General features: G+C 60.8%; 2 protein-coding genes across 3 annotated transcripts; one reads left to right on the top strand and one right to left on the bottom strand.

Annotated features, from left to right (window-relative positions):
- Positions 1 to 1,671: 1,671 nt before the first annotated feature.
- PFKL (phosphofructokinase, liver type) lies at positions 1,672 to 8,785 on the bottom strand. Of its 2 annotated transcripts, none has more exons than XM_082055086.1 (22): positions 8,594 to 8,785; positions 7,964 to 8,037; positions 7,793 to 7,870; positions 7,510 to 7,699; positions 7,191 to 7,356; positions 6,500 to 6,544; positions 6,312 to 6,420; positions 5,932 to 6,027; positions 5,760 to 5,852; positions 5,291 to 5,416; positions 5,132 to 5,196; positions 4,975 to 5,038; positions 4,739 to 4,885; positions 4,554 to 4,624; positions 4,359 to 4,446; positions 4,108 to 4,260; positions 3,855 to 4,019; positions 3,599 to 3,660; positions 2,565 to 2,676; positions 2,385 to 2,484; positions 2,167 to 2,272; positions 1,672 to 2,013 (listed from the first exon to the last, which is right to left on the bottom strand). In XM_082055086.1, the coding sequence occupies exons 1-22, from the start codon at positions 8,748 to 8,750 to the stop codon at positions 2,004 to 2,006; spliced, it is 2,277 nt and encodes a 758-aa protein (XP_081911212.1). In that variant the 5' UTR covers positions 8,751 to 8,785; the 3' UTR covers positions 1,672 to 2,003. The 2 variants fall into 2 exon arrangements, with proteins under 2 accessions (XP_081911212.1, XP_081911211.1); XM_082055085.1 differs by having other exon boundaries at positions 1,672 to 2,083; positions 8,594 to 8,780.
- Positions 8,786 to 10,662: 1,877 nt separating this feature from the next.
- Positions 10,663 to 14,429, top strand: PROCR (protein C receptor). The gene is made up of 5 exons (XM_082054914.1): positions 10,663 to 10,769; positions 10,889 to 11,125; positions 11,990 to 12,060; positions 12,627 to 12,822; positions 12,905 to 14,429. The coding sequence occupies exons 1-5, from the start codon at positions 10,715 to 10,717 to the stop codon at positions 13,015 to 13,017; spliced, it is 672 nt and encodes a 223-aa protein (XP_081911040.1). The 5' UTR covers positions 10,663 to 10,714; the 3' UTR covers positions 13,018 to 14,429.
- Positions 14,430 to 15,791: the final 1,362 nt, after the last annotated feature.

Below are 15,791 nucleotides of genomic sequence, written 5' to 3'. Positions count from 1 at the left end.
TCACCGCCTACGTGCCGCACTCATCACGCTTGGCCGGTGCCGGTGTCACCACTGCCAGGCGGGGTGACCCGCGGTGTCCCGGGGGAGCCGGTCCCTTGGGCTCCAGCATCGTCACCGGGGAGCTGGCAGCCTGCCCGGCACTGTGGGACTGTCACAGCGTCCTCTCTTTGGGGACTGGGCTGGACGGGCCACCATGTCCCCTCCTGCTCCTGCTAGGGTGGGTGTCCCCTTGGGCTGCGCCTGTTGCTGTCACCCCAACAACTTGGCACTCCAGGCTTGTTTTTTGGGAGGGGAAACAAGGTGTTAGGGCTGCAGTGTGGGGATACGCCTGTCCCCATTCACACCCTAAATCTGGCTGTGGGTCCGTGCCAGCCCCCTGCAGTGCCCTCCCTGCTGCCGAGCCCACCAGGCTGGAGAAAACCCAACCTGGAGAGCCAAACGCCCAAGGACGAGGCTCCACGTGGGCTACGGCACAAGCGCGGGGCTGTTCGGCGTGAGCGGCTTTTGTCCTGACCTGCCTCAGCGGGAGATATCGACCGGCAAGAGCAAACGCTTCCCGGCCGTGGAAAATGCCGGCGGGCGCGGATCTGGCACAACCGGCTTTCAAAGCACCCTCAGGGACTCGGAGGTGAGTCAGGTGTGCGTGGGGTTCGTGACTGATGGGGGGGGGTCCTGTTTGGGGATCCTTGAAAGTGGCACATGGATGGTGGAAGAGCCCAATTCCCATTCTGCTCCCCCAGCGCAGATAAAATGCCTGGGAACAGCAGTGATGCTGCCTCCATCCAGCAGGGAAAATACAATAATGCTCATCTTCATCCAGAGCCTAAAACATGCGTCCAAACAGGGAAAAAAAACACTGAAATCATCACTTGGGGACAACTCCACGGGGAGGGAAAAAATAACTATGTTCGACCCAAAAGACCATGATATGTTGCAGTGCTGGTGATGTCCCAGAGGCTGGAGCCGTCAGCCAAAAGCCCCCAGAGGCAAATGTCCTGGGAAAGGGGCTACGAGCAGCCATCTGGCAGCGGCGCTGCGCTCGGGAGCCGGCGCGCTTGGCAACTGCGTTAGCAAACACAGCGCCTTGATAAATCACCCACTTCTGCGCTTTGCTTTGAAGGTGGGAACCAAAACAAGGAGAAGCGATTTTTCTCCGGGATTGCCAAGCCTGCCCGCAGAGGGATGCTGACCTCGCACTCGGTGGCCAGAGGCCACGGTCCCGCTCTCCTGGGCTTTGAAGCAGAGAAATCTCCCAGCCCAGCGTTAATCCAGCTCCGGCAAACAGCCCGGTTTTGCTCATCCCCATCCTAACCCCGTCTGTCCCCAAATTCCTCCCCGCAGGGACTCGGCGCGCAGTGACCACTCTCTGCACGGTGCGTTTGGCTCCAGCGGGTTTTATCTCTAGAGGCGGAGAGCAGCACTGTGAACGGGATGAGATTTGGGGTGGGGGGTCATGGAGCGGCAGTGAGATGATGGGCACGGCCCCACGGCATGCAAGGTGGCCGGGGACCGGTGTGCTGTGCTGAGCCCTCCAGACACCCCAAAAAGCAAACGCCCCGGGACGACGGAGCTTTACCGGGGGAGCTGAAAGCCCCCGGGACATCCCCAACCCGCGCCAGGACAGCACCGCATCCTCTCAGCTCCTCCCGCGTGACTAAAAGCAGCAGTTGGCTCAGGCAGTCAAGATACCCCATTATTAAATAATAAGAATAAACTATTAAGGGATGATTAAGGGTCTGGCAACACCAGACCCCGCAGCAATGATTTGGGGCAGGATTGGGTTGGTTTGGGCACCGGGACCAGGCTCTGCCTGATTTTTGGGGTCGGTGGCAAAGCTACAAGGGCTACTGAGAACGGGGGGGACCTGGTGCTCCCCAGCAGCACGTGGGGACGGGGAGGACGCAGACGGGGGGGCTACGGCTGGGGCTGATGGGACTAGAAGCCCTTCTCGATGCTGAGGGTGCGGCGGGTGACGTGCTCCATGGTCCCCGAGATGTACTCGGTCAGGCTGATCTGGTAGTTGGCGAGCATCTTCAGCATCAGCCGCAGGTTCAGCCACCACTGCTCCTGGGGCAGCCTGTGCCTGTGCGGCAGGGGGGACACGGCTCTCAAGTGTCCCCAGGGGTGTCCCCGAGGGACCCTGGGGGTGTGGGGATGGGGACTTACTCAAAATCGGTGACTTTCTTGAGCTCCGTCACGGGGCTGAAGGCCACCACCTTCTTCCTGAGCCCGATCACGCAGGCCGAGTCGCCCGAGTTGGCAAACACGCGGCCTGGGAGGGGGACACAACGCGCCGTGGCCACCTCGCTGGGGGACGAGTGGCCAAACCCGGAGGAGCCGGAGGTGCTGGGTGGCACCAGCATCCCCCCCAGCCCTGGGCTCACCTTTGCGATAAACCTCCTGCAGCTTCTCCGACATCCACAGCACCGCCTTCACCCCCAGCTTGGTCCCATAGTTGCGGTCAAAGGGAGTTGGGGCTCCCCCCTGGGGACAACGATATGGTGATGACAAACCCGGTCAGCTCTTGGGGACAGCGGTGGCCCATGTGGCCCTGTCCCCCGTACCTGCTGGAGGTGGCCCAGGACGTTAATCCTGCAGTCGAAGATGCCTTTGCCCTCGGAGGAGTAGAGGTTGTAGAGGAACTCGGTGGTGTAGTGCTCGTGGCACTTCTCATTGCTGGGGGGCAGAGGGAAGGAGTGGGGGGACCACTCCGTAACCCGGCATCCCCGGGTGTCCCTCCATCCTCCCCTGAACACCTTGTTCTTTGCTGGTTTGTTCTTCCTGAGACCCAGAGACCCAGCAGGACCCTGGGGCTGGGGTGGGGACAGCAGTGGGGGTGTCTAGGGCAGGACTGTCCCCTTGGTTCAATGTGGCAACACTGGGCAGGACACCATGTGCCCCCCATGACAAACCCTGATGTGCCCAGGGCCGCCCCTCCAGCTGTGGGAAGGGCTCAGCTCCATAGAATAAAAGAATCATAGAATCATTTTGGTTGGAAAAGCCCCTCAAGCTCATCGCGTCCCCTCAAGCTCATTCCCCCACCCCTGGCACTGCCCCATGTCCTGAGAACCTCATGTCCGTCTGTCCAACCCTCCAGGGATGGTGACTCCAGCACTGCCCTGGGCAGCCTGTTCCAATGCCCCACAGCCCTTTGGGGAAGAAATTGTTCCTCACATCCAACCTCAACCTCCCCTGGCACAACTTGAGGCCGTTTCCTCTGCTCCTGGCGCTTGTTCCTGGGGAGCAGAGCCTGACCCCCCCTGGCTCCAAGCTCCTTTCAGGCAGTTCAGAGATCAGAAGGTCTCCCCTCAGCTCCTGTTCTCCAGCTGAACCCCCCAGCTCCCTCAGCCGCTCCCATCACACTTGTGCTCCAGCCCCTCACCAGCTCCGTTCCCTTCTCTCAACTTGCTCCAGCACCTCAAAATCTTTCTTGGCGTGAGGGGCCCAAAACTGCCCCCAGGATTGGCGGTTTGGCCTCCCCAGGTCCCAGCACAGGGACGGTCACTGCCCTGGGCCTGCTGGCCACACCAGTGCTGGTACGAAGTCCCCACCATGGGGCTGGGTTTTCCAGCAAACATCCCCAGCGGTCCCCACTCACCGCAGCACCAGCCCTCTCTGGATATCCGTCTTCATTTTGTCTGTCAGGTGCTCCACGTTGGCCTGCAACACAGACACCAGGATGGCAGCAGTGCCCATGTTCTCTGCCGCCATCCCAGGTCCTTCTGCTCCTCTCATTTGGCCCATGAAGCCACTAACGTCACCCAGTGGCTTCATGGGGTTTGGCCGGAGCGCTCCCTTTCCCCGTTTTCCTTCTTATTTTACCCAAACCAGCGAGCAGCTCCTGCCCTGCTCACCTTAAGGTCGTGGATGGTGAAGGGATCCTCGTAGACGTAGGCGGCGTCGGCGCCCACCGCGATGCCGGTGACGGTCGACAGGTACCCGCAGTAGCCGCCCATCGTCTCCACGATGAAGACGCGGCGCTTGGTGCCCGAGGCCGACTGCTTGATGCGGTCACAGCTCTGTGCCGGGAGAAAAGGAGAGGTCACACCAAGACACCCCATCCTGGCTGCGACGGGATGCTGGATCGTTCCCAAAATGGGACCTCACCTCCATGGCCGCGTTGACGGCCGTGTCCGAGCCCAGGCTGAAGTCGGTGCCGGGGACGTTGTTGCTGATGGTGGCGGGGATGACGCACATGATGATGCAGAGCTCCTCGTACTGCCCGCGGGCCTCCACCAGCTGCAGCACCCCCTCGTACGCCTGCAAGCACCCAGCGCTGGGGACGTGCTGGCCCCGCAGGGGTGGCCCTGGGATGCTGACACCCCCCTGGTCCCTGCTGAAACAGGTTTTCCCCGCACCTCGAACCCCCCGATGACCAGCAGCCCCTGGATGTTGAATTTCCGCACGTTCTCCACGATCTTTTCCATGCAGGTCTTGGGCAGTGTCCTGCGGCAGGGAGGAGAGATGGGGAGAACACAGTGAGGACAAGGGGTCCCCAAAACATCCAGGGACAGTGGTGTCCGACCCACAGCCCCCCCCAGGGCTGTGCTTACCGCTTGGTGCCCAGCATGGACCCGCCACGTCCCAGCCAGCCCGCTACGTCGTGCCAGCCGACCTCACGGATCTGCAAGCAGCAACTCTCGGTTTTGGGGCAGGTGGAACACCCCACCACCCCCTTCCAAGCCCAAACGCACCCCCCTGTGAAACCCAAAGCACCCAGGCTCCCCATCCCCCTTACCTGCCCCTTGGCCAAGCCCTCGAAGCCGTCGCTCACCACGTAGATGGTGTGGCCCTGGCAGATGCCGATGCGCACGGCCGACCTGACAGCAGCGTTCATGCCGGCGGCGGGGGCACCCACGTTCAGGATGGCCATGCTGAAGGGGCTCTGCAGGGACAGGGACAAGGGGGTAGCAACTCGCTGCATGTCCCCAAGGTGGGGACGGTGTCCCCTGCCTGCTCCTCATCCCTCCTCACCTTCTCCTGCGCCGGCTTCTGGTGTGCCAGCAGCTTGTAGATGTTCCAGTTGTTCTCAAAGCTCCTGCAAGGACAAGGCAGTGTGGCCTTAGGGACCCACGGGGAGAAGCCCCCCCCCCCAGCACACCCTTTTGGCCGTGTCTCCCCACATCCTCACCTCCCACGCAGCTGGATGGCCTCCTCAAACCTCTTCTCGTCCATGGCCTTCTGCACATCCTTTGTCTTGCGGGAGCGGGGAGAAGATGCAGCGGGGTGACCCCCGCGCTGGCAGGACCCCCACCCATGGGCCCGTGTGCCCATCCCCCCCGGTACTCACCACCTGCACGCACTCCATGAGCGGCAGCCGCACCGACTGGTTCCCCGAGAGGCTGACCACGCAGGCGGGGGTGTCGGGGGTGGCCTCCAGCAGCGCCATCACCGCCTCCATCCCCATCTTGCTGCTCTGCCCAGGGAAAGGGACACCCTCTGTTCCCTGGGCCACCTGCTGTCCCCTGACACCGGGGACACCCGCGCCAGCCGGGTACGACGCTCCCCTGGGCTTGGGAACCACGTGGCTGCTTCCACACATGATTTACAGCCAGAGAGCCGCTGGTTTTCTTTCAAACCCGTGAAATTCGCAGCAAATAAGGGGAAAAACTGGCATGTAGCTCAGCAGGACGCAGCCCGCGGGGACCGGTTGAGAAAACCCTCCGCACCAGGCAGGGGGACAGCACGGGGGGCTCCCCAGCTCCCTGCTCCTTCCCACAGGGTGTCCCGCAACACCGTGTCCCCTCCCCAGGACCTACCAGCACGCGGTCGAAGGCTGAGGGGGTCCCTCCGCGCTGCACGTGGCCCAGGACGGTGACGCGTGTGTCGAAGCCCAAGCGTTTCACCACCAGCTGCAGAGCAGAGGGGGTGTCACACCGAGGACCCTCCAGTCACCGCGGGGGCCAAACCGGGGGCCGGGGCGGCTCTTACATCCTTCACGTAGTTGGAGGAGATGGGTTTGCCGCTGCGGTCGATGGCGCCCTCGGCGATGATGATGATGTTGAGGCGCGACCCTCTGCTGCGCGTCTGGCGCGGGAGGAGGAAAACGGCCGCTGGGGCTCAGCCAAAACTCCCCCAGAATCCTTCCCCTGCCTGCGGGGGGCTCAGGTTTTGAGCCCCCAAGCCGGTGCTGCCCCTGGAGTACCAGGGCTGGATTTGTGCTCGGCTGAGCACCCCGTTTCGTAGGGACAATGGCCGGAGCTCCCGAAGCTTCACAGGGGTTGGGTGATGGTCGCGGGGCTCAGCCGGGTCCCTGCGGGGACTTCCCGGGGACAAAATGGGGACAGGACTGTAGGGAACCCGCCGCTCACCTCCCCGAGCCTCTCGCACATGAGGTCCTCCCAGCCGTCCTCCGGAGGGGACTCGGGGATGAAGAGCCAGTCAGCGCCCGAGGCCAAGCCAGACACCAGCGCCAGGTACCTGGGGACACAGTGACAGTAGTGGCCCCAAAAACCACCATCCCGTCCCTCCGATGGGCTTCCCCATTCCCAGGGCTTACCCGCAGTGGCGGCCCATCACCTCCAGCACGAAGGTCCGCTGGTGGCTGCAAGGACACGGGGAGAGGAGAAGAAAGGTGGGTGAGATGCCCAGGGTGGGTGCAATGTCACAGAATCACAGAATGTCAGGGACTGGAGGGCCCTGGAAAGCTCATCCAGTGCAATCCCCCCATGGAGCAGGAACACCCAGATGAGGTTACACAGGAAGGTGTCCAGGCGGGTTGGAATGTCTGCAGAGAAGAGACTCCACAACCTCCCTGGGCAGCCTGGGCCAGGCTCTGCCACCCTCACCAGGAAGAACTTTCTTCTCACATTTAAGTGGAACCTCCCGTGCTCCAGTTTGCACCCATTGCCCCTTGTCCTGTCACTGGCTGTCACCCAGAAGAGCCTGGCTCCATCCTCCTGACACTCCCCCTTTCCATATTGATCCCCAGGAATGAGTCCCCCCTCAGTCTCCTCTTGTCCAGCTCCAGAGCCCCAGCTCCCTCAGCCTTTCCTCACACGGGAGATGCTCCACTCCCTTCAGCATCTTGGTGGCTGCGCTGGACTCTCTCCAGCAGTTCCCTGTCCTGCTGGAACTGAGGGGCCACCACTGGACACAATATTCCAGGTGTGGTCTCCCCAGGGCAGAGTAGAGGACAACCTCTCTCAGGGTGGGTGAGATGTCAGGGTGGTCCAGTCCCCAGTGCTCACCTCTGTGCCGTGGTGGTGATGGCATCGATCACCTCCATGATGCGGTGCAGCGCCGAGTCGGTGCCGATGGTCATGTCGGTGCCGCAGAAGTCGTTGTCGATGGAGCCCACCAGCCCCACGATGTTCAGGCGGGAGTTCTGCCGCGCCACCTCCTCGCTGATCTGCCCTGTTTAGTGGGGACATGCCTGCGTCACCAGTTATTTTAGGGTCCTACTGTCTCTCCCGCACCATTGGGAAGGATCCTGTGGAGGAGCCCAGCAATGGATGGACCCCAACACCCCTTGAATGCTTTTCTAAGGGTTTTGGGGGGGTCACCCACCCTCTCGGAGCAGCTCGTCCAGCAGGCCCCCCCACTCGGAGCGGAAAATGTCGGCGCCCGTCAGGCTGCCGTCCCCGCCGATGACGCAGAGGTTGGTGATGCCGTGTTCCACCAGGTTGCGGGCGGCACGTAGCCGCCCGGCGCGCGTGGTGAAGGCTTTGCAGCGGGCGCTGCCGATCACCGTCCCACCCTGCGGAGAGAAAATGGGACAGGGGGGACGCACACCTCGTCATGCAGGTTTGGGGAGGGGGTGGGATTTGGGGGTGCCACGGTTGAGCCTCACCAGCTGGATGATGTTGGAGACGCTGAGCCAGTTGGCTTGCTTGATGTTGTCTCCCCCCTCCACCAGCCCCTCGTAGCCCTGTGGAGAAGCAGGGGCACAGTGAGGGGTTCCCTGGCACCGGGGGGGTGGTTCCCCCCCAACCCGCGATGGGGAGAAGGGGGGTGCCCCAACCTCATAGATGAGGAACACCTTGGCTCCCACATATATTCCCATGCGGGTGACAGCGCGGACGGCGGCGTTCATCCCTGGAAAGGCGAGACGTGATCTTGGGGGGAGCCCCACGCCCCATAGAGGACCAGATTCTATAGGTGACCCTGAAGTGTCCTCTCGAGGTGGGGGGGATGCCCACGCAGGCTGAGACTGGGAAAACTCATTGCATGTGTGGGAGGTGCGGAGGAGCAGTCGCTCGAGAGCGAGATGTAATATTAATATTAGTGAGGTGTAATATTAATATTACCGAGATGTAATATTAATATTAGCGAGATGTGATATCAATATTAGCGAGATATACTAACAGTCGCTTATCCCTTGGCGGGGGGACCGTGGGGCTTCCCCCCCACCGTGGGGCCGGTGACCTCCAGCAGAGGGTGCCCCGGGGTGATGGCGATGGGGAGCACCGACCGTTCCCCCGTGGGGCGCACACGGCAGCGGGGTGTCCCCCTCTCCCAGGGCACGAACGCGGGGCCACGTCCCCGCTGCGCACCCCGAGGCCCCGCGGACTCTGGACCGGGCGGCCACGGGGCGGGCCCGGGGCCGAGCTCCCCCCTCCCCCCGCGCCCCGCTGCCCCCGGCCGGCCCCACCTTGCGCGTCGCCGCCGCTGGTGAGCACGGCGATGGCCATGCCGGCCCCCGCCATCCGCAGCCGCTCCAGCTCCGCCGCCGCCATCGCTGCGCTCCGGGAACCGGCACCGCGGGACACGCCCCCCTGGCACGCCCCCTCCACCGAGGCCACGCCCATCGCCCGCTCGGCCACGCCCCCCCGGCGCGCCACATCGGAGCGCGCCGTATGCATGCCATAATGTCGCGACATATCGCGCCATGCGGCGCGCTGGGAAACGGTGCTGTAGGAAGCAATTATTTTGCAAATATAATAGGCTCAGGCAGGGTCTCTCAGCAAAGCAATTTTTTTAATAACGATGTCGCGACACCGGGTGTTCTACCTAAAGGTCAGCACACACGATAGGGCAAAAAGCCCAGGCTTATATCCCCCCCAAATCCCGGCCGCAGTTTTCCTCCCCTGTTCCCCGTTGGTTGGTACTGCAGGGTTTACAGACCACCCGACCCTGCCTCAGTTTACATACAACACCCTTCCCCTTTTCTTTAGTTTGGAGGAGACTGAGGGGGGACTCATTCCTGGGGATCAATATGGAAAGGGGGAGTGTCAGGAGGATGGAGCCAGGCTCTTCTGGGAGACAACCAGTGACAGGACAAGGGGCAATGGGTGCAAACTGGAACACAGGAGGTTCCACTTAAATGTGAGAAGAAACTTGTTGGGGGTGAGGGTGGCAGAGCCTGGCCCAGGCTGCCCAGGGGAGTTGTGGAGTCTCCTCTGCAGACATTCCAGCCCGCCTGGACACCTTCCTGTGTAACCTCATCTGGGTGTTCCTGCTCCATGGGGGGATTGCACTGGATGAGCTTTCCAGGTCCCTTCCAGCCCCTGACATTCTGGGATTCTGTGATTATCAATCTATTTAAAATGTGGATTCCTGGTACTTTGTCCACCCTCCCCCCCCTAAATTAACTTGTAAATACAGGTATCAGGATATATTCTGGAAAGATGGTTTTTTTACATTAAGGATTCGTAGTCTGATGTCTTTTGGTCCTTCCCCTGTGATGGGATCAGGCGCCAGGTCCTCAGTTATGTATAAACAACAGTTCTTTGTTAAATGTTCCTTACAAAATTATAGATTAAAACGTTGAAAAATACAAAGTGTATATTAAAATATCGGGCTCGCCTCGCTGGCACAGCCTGGGGCGGAATGTACCAGCACCACACCTGTAAGGAACAAGTTAATTTAGTGGGAAGGGTAGCCAAAGTACCAGGAATCCGCATTTTAAATAGATTGATAAGGGGAAGGGTGTTGTATGTAAACCGAGGCAGGTCGGGTGGTCTGTAAACCCTGAAGTACCAGCCAATGGGGAACAGGGGAGGGAAATAGCGGCTGGGATTTTGGGGGGATATAAACAGGGGCTTTTTGCCCTATTGTGTGTGCTGACCTTTAGGTAGAACACCCAGTGTTGCAATATCGTTATTAAAAAAAATTGCTTTGCTGAGAGATCCTTCCTGAGCCTATTATATTTGCAAAATAATTGTTTGCTATGATTCTTTTAGGTAGAATTAAAAACCAAACACACAGGGCGAGCCCAGCACCAGGGTTTCTCGGTCCCAATTCCACAGCCCCTTATGGGGGTTACGGGGATGCTCCATCCCCAGGGTCGCATCCTCCCGGGGACGGGGGTCCTGTCGCATCAGTGTTTGTGGAAACACTGGTGCTGGGTGCCTGTCCTCAGCCCCAACGGGTGCAGTGGGGTGCTCCTCCCCTCCATCCCCAAATCCTCCCACGTCCCCTCCTGGAGAGCTGTGTCATCACCGACCTCCAGCATCACGCAAATGCATGGGGACGGGGCCCCGCCCATCCAAGGGATGGGGAAACTGAGGCAAGCACCGGCTGCTCCCTCCCCACAGGCTGGAGTGATGCCATATGGTCCCGTAGGACTTGGTGGCAGCTCGGAGCCACCCCTGGCCCGTCTGGCAGCGAAGGGGTGCGGGTGGCTCGGGCTGAGGAAATGGGAGAGCCCTGGCCGGGCTCCCACTCTCCTCCTCCCGCAGCCCCACCTCCCCGGTCCTGTTTAACTCCCCGCCAAGCCGGCCGTGGGGCCACCATTGCCGTCCCCATCGCTGGCCGTGTCCCCGTCCCCACCATGCTGCGGTTGCTGCTGCTCTGCATGGCCCTGGGCTGCGGGGCAGAGCAGGCGGGTAAGGCGAGGACACGGTGACAAGTGGGGATGGAGAGACGTGTGGTTGGCATTGGGGGACACACACAGGGCTTACGGGAAGGGGATGAGGCGGTGGGTGATGTGTGGTGTCTCTCGCAGCCCCGCTCACCTTCACCATGCTGCAGCGGACCCGCGTCTCCAAGGGCAGCTCGGAGTTTTCGGGGAACGCCAGCCTGGATGGGCGGCTCAGCCACCTCCTGGAGGGGCTCAATGTCACCCAGGTGCTGCCGCTGGAGCCCCCGGACGCCTGGGCCCGGCGGCGGGAGGATGTCACCAACTACCTGCACTACTTCAGCCAGCTGGTCAAGCTCTTCAGCAAGGAGAGACCCATCAACTGTGAGTGGTACCCATGGGGCACGGGGATGCATGGGGAAGGGGAACTGGCTCTCTAGGGACAGCTGGGCGAAGGGATGGGGACACGGCCACGTGCAAAACCTAGCTCTGGGCAAAAGGAGCCGGGAATTTCTCACCCGGAGCTCACCATGGGTGATGCTCAACCTCCTGCTGCCCCTGGGGAAAAGGGCTGGGGGATGCAGCCCGGGGGGACGGGGAGGTGTAGGCACCCTTCCTGCATCCCACATGCACCCCATCTGCATCCCACATGCACCCCATCTGCGTCCCACATGCATCCCACATGCATCCCACCTGCCTCCTGCCTAAACCCCACGTGCACCTCACCTGCACCCATCTTGCACCCCACCTGCACCCTGCCTGCAACCCCCCCTCCACCCTGCCTGCACCCCCCTGCACCCCACAGCCTCCATGGGATGCTGCCGGTGACAATTTCATGTTCCTGCCTGCGTTGCTCCACAAGCCCCACTACCTCCAATGTTCCTGTGCATGGGGTGTTTTACCTTCTTTTTTATTTTCTTACCCCCAAAAGCAGTTTTCCCCCAGCTCTGCATTTCTCTACCTGGCCCTCAGGGAGCGTTTTCTCCCCTCGGGGTGTCCGGTGGGAGCCCACACGCCTCCCCTCGCCCCACGTTCCCCGTGCCGCATCCTCCGGCGAGAGCGACGCATCGCTCACCCTGAGCTGAAAATCCTCCCACGTCTCTCAAACCGCAGGCGAGGAAGGGGAAAATCAGCCCTTGGAAAAGCTGTCGCCACACCTAAACGGAGCAAAGATGAAGCTGGGCGTGGGTGGGTCGGGTGTTGCGAGGATGATGCTTCATAAACTTGGTGCATGTTTTGTCCCCGCAGACACGCAGAGCCTGTGCTGCCGCCTGGGCTGCCGGCTCTTCCCCAACGGCACAGCCCGTAGCTTCTATGAGGTAGGTCCAGAGGGGTTCTCCTGCCCCTCTGCTCTGCCCTGGGGAGACCACACCTGGAATATTGTGTCCAGTTGTGGCCCCTCAGTTCCAGCAGGACAGGGAACTGCTGGAGAGAGTCCAGCGCAGCCACCAAGATGCTGAAGGGAGTGGAGCATCTCCCGTGTGAGGAAAGGCTGAGGGAGCTGGGGCTCTGGAGCTGGACAAGAGGAGACTGAGGGGGGACTCATTCCTGGGGATCAATATGGAAAGGGGGAGTGTCAGGAGGATGGAGCCAGGCTTTTCTGGTGACAACCAGTGACAGAACAAGGGACAATGGGTGCAAACTGGAACACAGGAGGTTCCACTTAAATGTGAGAAGAAACTTGTTGGGGGTGAGGGTGGCAGAGCCTGGCCCAGGCTGCCCAGGGAGGTTGTGGAGTCTCCTTCTCTGCAGACATTCCAACCCGCCTGGACACCTTCTTGTGTAACCTCATCTGGGTGTTCCTGCTCCATGGGGGGATTGCACTGGATGAGCTTCCGAGGTCTCTTCCGATCCCTGACATTCTGTGATTCTGTGATTCTGTGAGGTGACCCTCAACGGGACAGCCTTCCTCAGCTTCCACGTCCCCAATGCCACCTGGGAGCGGCGCTGGCCCGGCAGGGACGCGGTGGCCGCCTACGCCCAGCGGGAGCTGATGAAATACCCCACGACCACCCAGGACCTCCAGTATTTCCTCAACACCACCTGTGTCAGCATCCTGCGGGCGCAGAGCGCCGGGACAGGTCTGTGCCGGGGCTGGGGCGGGGACAGGGTGACATGTGGGGTGGCCCCGGTCATCAACTGTGTCCCTGTCGTCTCTTGCAGAAAAACAGAGCAGCCGGTCACATGCTCCGCTGGTGCTGGGTCTGATCCTGGGGACCTTGGCCTTGCTGGGCATGGCCATGGGGATCTTCTTGTGCACGGGGGGGAGCTGCTAGCTGAGCCAGCAGCCATCCCATGTCACCTCGTGGGGACAGGGACGGACACACTATCACCCTATGGAGACAGGGACCAAGCCAGCATCAGCCGGTGGTGGCAGGGGATGGAGCCACCATCACCTGGTGGCAGCAGAGACGGACCCACCATCACCCTGTAGAGGCAGGGACAGACCCATGTCACCCCGTGGTGGCAGGGGATGGACCCATGTCACCCCATGGAGACACAGAGGGACCCACCATCACCCTGTGGCACCAGGGACGGATCCAGCATCACCCCGTGAATGCAGGGATGGAACCACTGCAACCCCATGGTGGCAAGGGACAGACTCACTGTCACCCCATGGTGGCAGAGGATGGAACCACCATCACCCCATGGACACAGGGATGGACTCATGTCACCCTGTGGATCAGGGCTGGACCCACCGCCACCCCATGGACACAGGGACGGACTCATGTCACCTGTCCCCATGCCCTGCATCTCCCCAGCATCGCGGGCTTTGCTCCCAAAGGCCACCAGTGGCTTCCCTGCCCTGTCCCAGCTGGGTTGTCCCCCCAGGAGCAGCTCCCACCCTGGGGACAGTCCCCACACTGGGCTGATGTGATGCGCTGAGCCTGAACATGGACACACGGATGGAAAAATGGGGTGGAGGGGTGTGTGTGGGAAAATGGCAGGAGAAACAGGCAAAAAAGGTCATAAAAACCCCTATTTATCCCTGTTGGGAGGGGGATAAATGCCTGGGGGGAGGATGTCACACCCTAGTGACACTGCTTGGAGCTGTCCCCTAATAAATGCACCCTGTCTGCTCTCCCACTGTGGTCACTCATTTGGCTGCGGGTCTGTCATGGGTGACAGGGACACAGGTGACAGGGATGCAGTTGTGGCGGGTGGGCTCGTTGGTGCCACCAGCCCACATGTCACCTCATGCAGCGAGTTTGCGAGGCCCCTGCAGAGCAGCTGCTGGGGTTTGTGGCTCCTGAGCCCCCGTCCCTCTGCCCGCAGCATCAGTTCCACTCAATCAAGTCACTTTTCCAATGGCCAAGCGGCGACGCTTCGTTTATTTTCCATTTCCTCACCTTCGCAGGAGGCACCGAGGTTGAGGACAGGCCGTAACGGGGCGGTTTTTCTGCACAGATCAATGTGTTCCATGCTCTCGGATGCTCCCCAGAGGGACACGGGAGCATGGGGACACCTGGGTGACACAGTGGGGACCCCAAAGCGAGAAACCGCTCCCCAAGGAGCAGATAAAGAAACGCAAAGCTGAGTTACTAGCACCGTCCAACAAGTGTTTGTTGCTTTATTTTCCTTTTCTGCAACATCCAATCTGAGCTAAATCTGCTCTTAGCCCACTTGGGCTTCGGTTACATGAATAATAAATTCTTGGCTGCGTTTTCTTTCCAAGATTTGGAGCTGACCCCCTCTCGTGCTTGTCTCCGCTGCCCCAGGGGCAGGAGGGGCTGGGGATGAGCCAGGACCTGGCTCGGGCCACCGAAATTGGGGACAGCGCAGGAGCGAGGAGCTTTGCTGGATTATCTTCCAGCTCCAAAGGTGGGAGCTGGGAAAAGAGCTGCAGGCCAGCAAGGGGACGGGAGGACGCCATCGGGGTCGGAGTGCTGGAGGTCTCCGAAGATGACATCTCATCACCTTGGCCACCAGCCACCCACCCGAGCAGGGGCCGGGGTGCTCCCCACCCTTCCGAGGGCTCTTTTGTACAAAGAATGGCAGCCAAGAGGCCAGAGGATCCAAAAACAACGAGGGAGGGGGACGTCATCGCCGGGCCCGTGGCCGGGGCTGCGCCGCGGCCCAGCACGGCCTGTCCCTGCCATGGCGCTGGGGACGCGGGGCCGATGCTGGAGGTCAGACACCGGAGGTTTTATCCCCACGAAGGGATAACAACACTTGTAGGCATTTCACAGTGGGGAGAAACGGCTGCGTGGCGGCTCTGCCGTGGATTTTGGACTTGGGCATCTCTGCAGATGCCACACCACGGTCCCCAGACCCCCAGTGATTCTTGTGCCAAGTCCCCCCACCCCGGGTGCAGCTCGGGTGGGGAGGGCAGAGCACGGATCCCATGGGACAGCGATGCCCCAGGGCTGTGACGGGGGACACGGGCTGGCAGCAGGGGTGGCACCCGGGACAGCCAGAGAAACCAGGGAGGTTGTTTTGCTTTGTCCTTCTGAAAAGCGTCATGTTTTGGACAGATGAGGAAATCTCCACTTTAAAGTTCTCTGGAAAAGCCTTTTTCCTGCCCCCCCTGGGCCCGCTTTGTGTCCGTCACGGCAGGAGGGAGGTCCCCAATGGCAATAGCATCCACCCCCAGCACATCGTAGCCCCAAAATTTCTCTTCCTCACCCCAAAACTGCCACATTGTGGGGCCACCACCATCTGCCCCACTGCTCCATGTACCATCCCTCCAGCGGCTGGTGGCCACATCCTTTGCCCATCTTCTCCCAAATTTGGTTGTTCTCCTACCTTGATCACAACCTGGGCTTAACCACATATCCTGTCAACCAAGGGCTGTTTTAAATTTGCTTATTTTGGGTTTTTTTTTGCTTTCTTAGTGAATAAACTTGGCTCTAACCAACCCTCCCAAAGCAGCATCTCCCCAACCCAAACCAACCCAACCCAACCGTCCCGGCTTTACTTTCCTCGCACTGCCTGGTTTCCATCACTCGGCTCCTCTATCACTGCCTGGGATAAGGGCTGAGATAAGATGCCCAAGCCTTGAACGTTGTTCCAGTGAGTAAGACGATGCCAACGTGTGAGGAACCAGCTT

The sequence above is a fragment of the Streptopelia decaocto genome (genome assembly GCF_964273445.1).
Source record: "Streptopelia decaocto genome assembly, chromosome: 6".
Lineage (NCBI taxonomy): Eukaryota > Metazoa > Chordata > Aves > Columbiformes > Columbidae > Streptopelia > Streptopelia decaocto.
Note: the sequence above shows the minus strand (reverse complement) of the source record. Positions and strands in the feature narration are given on the sequence as shown.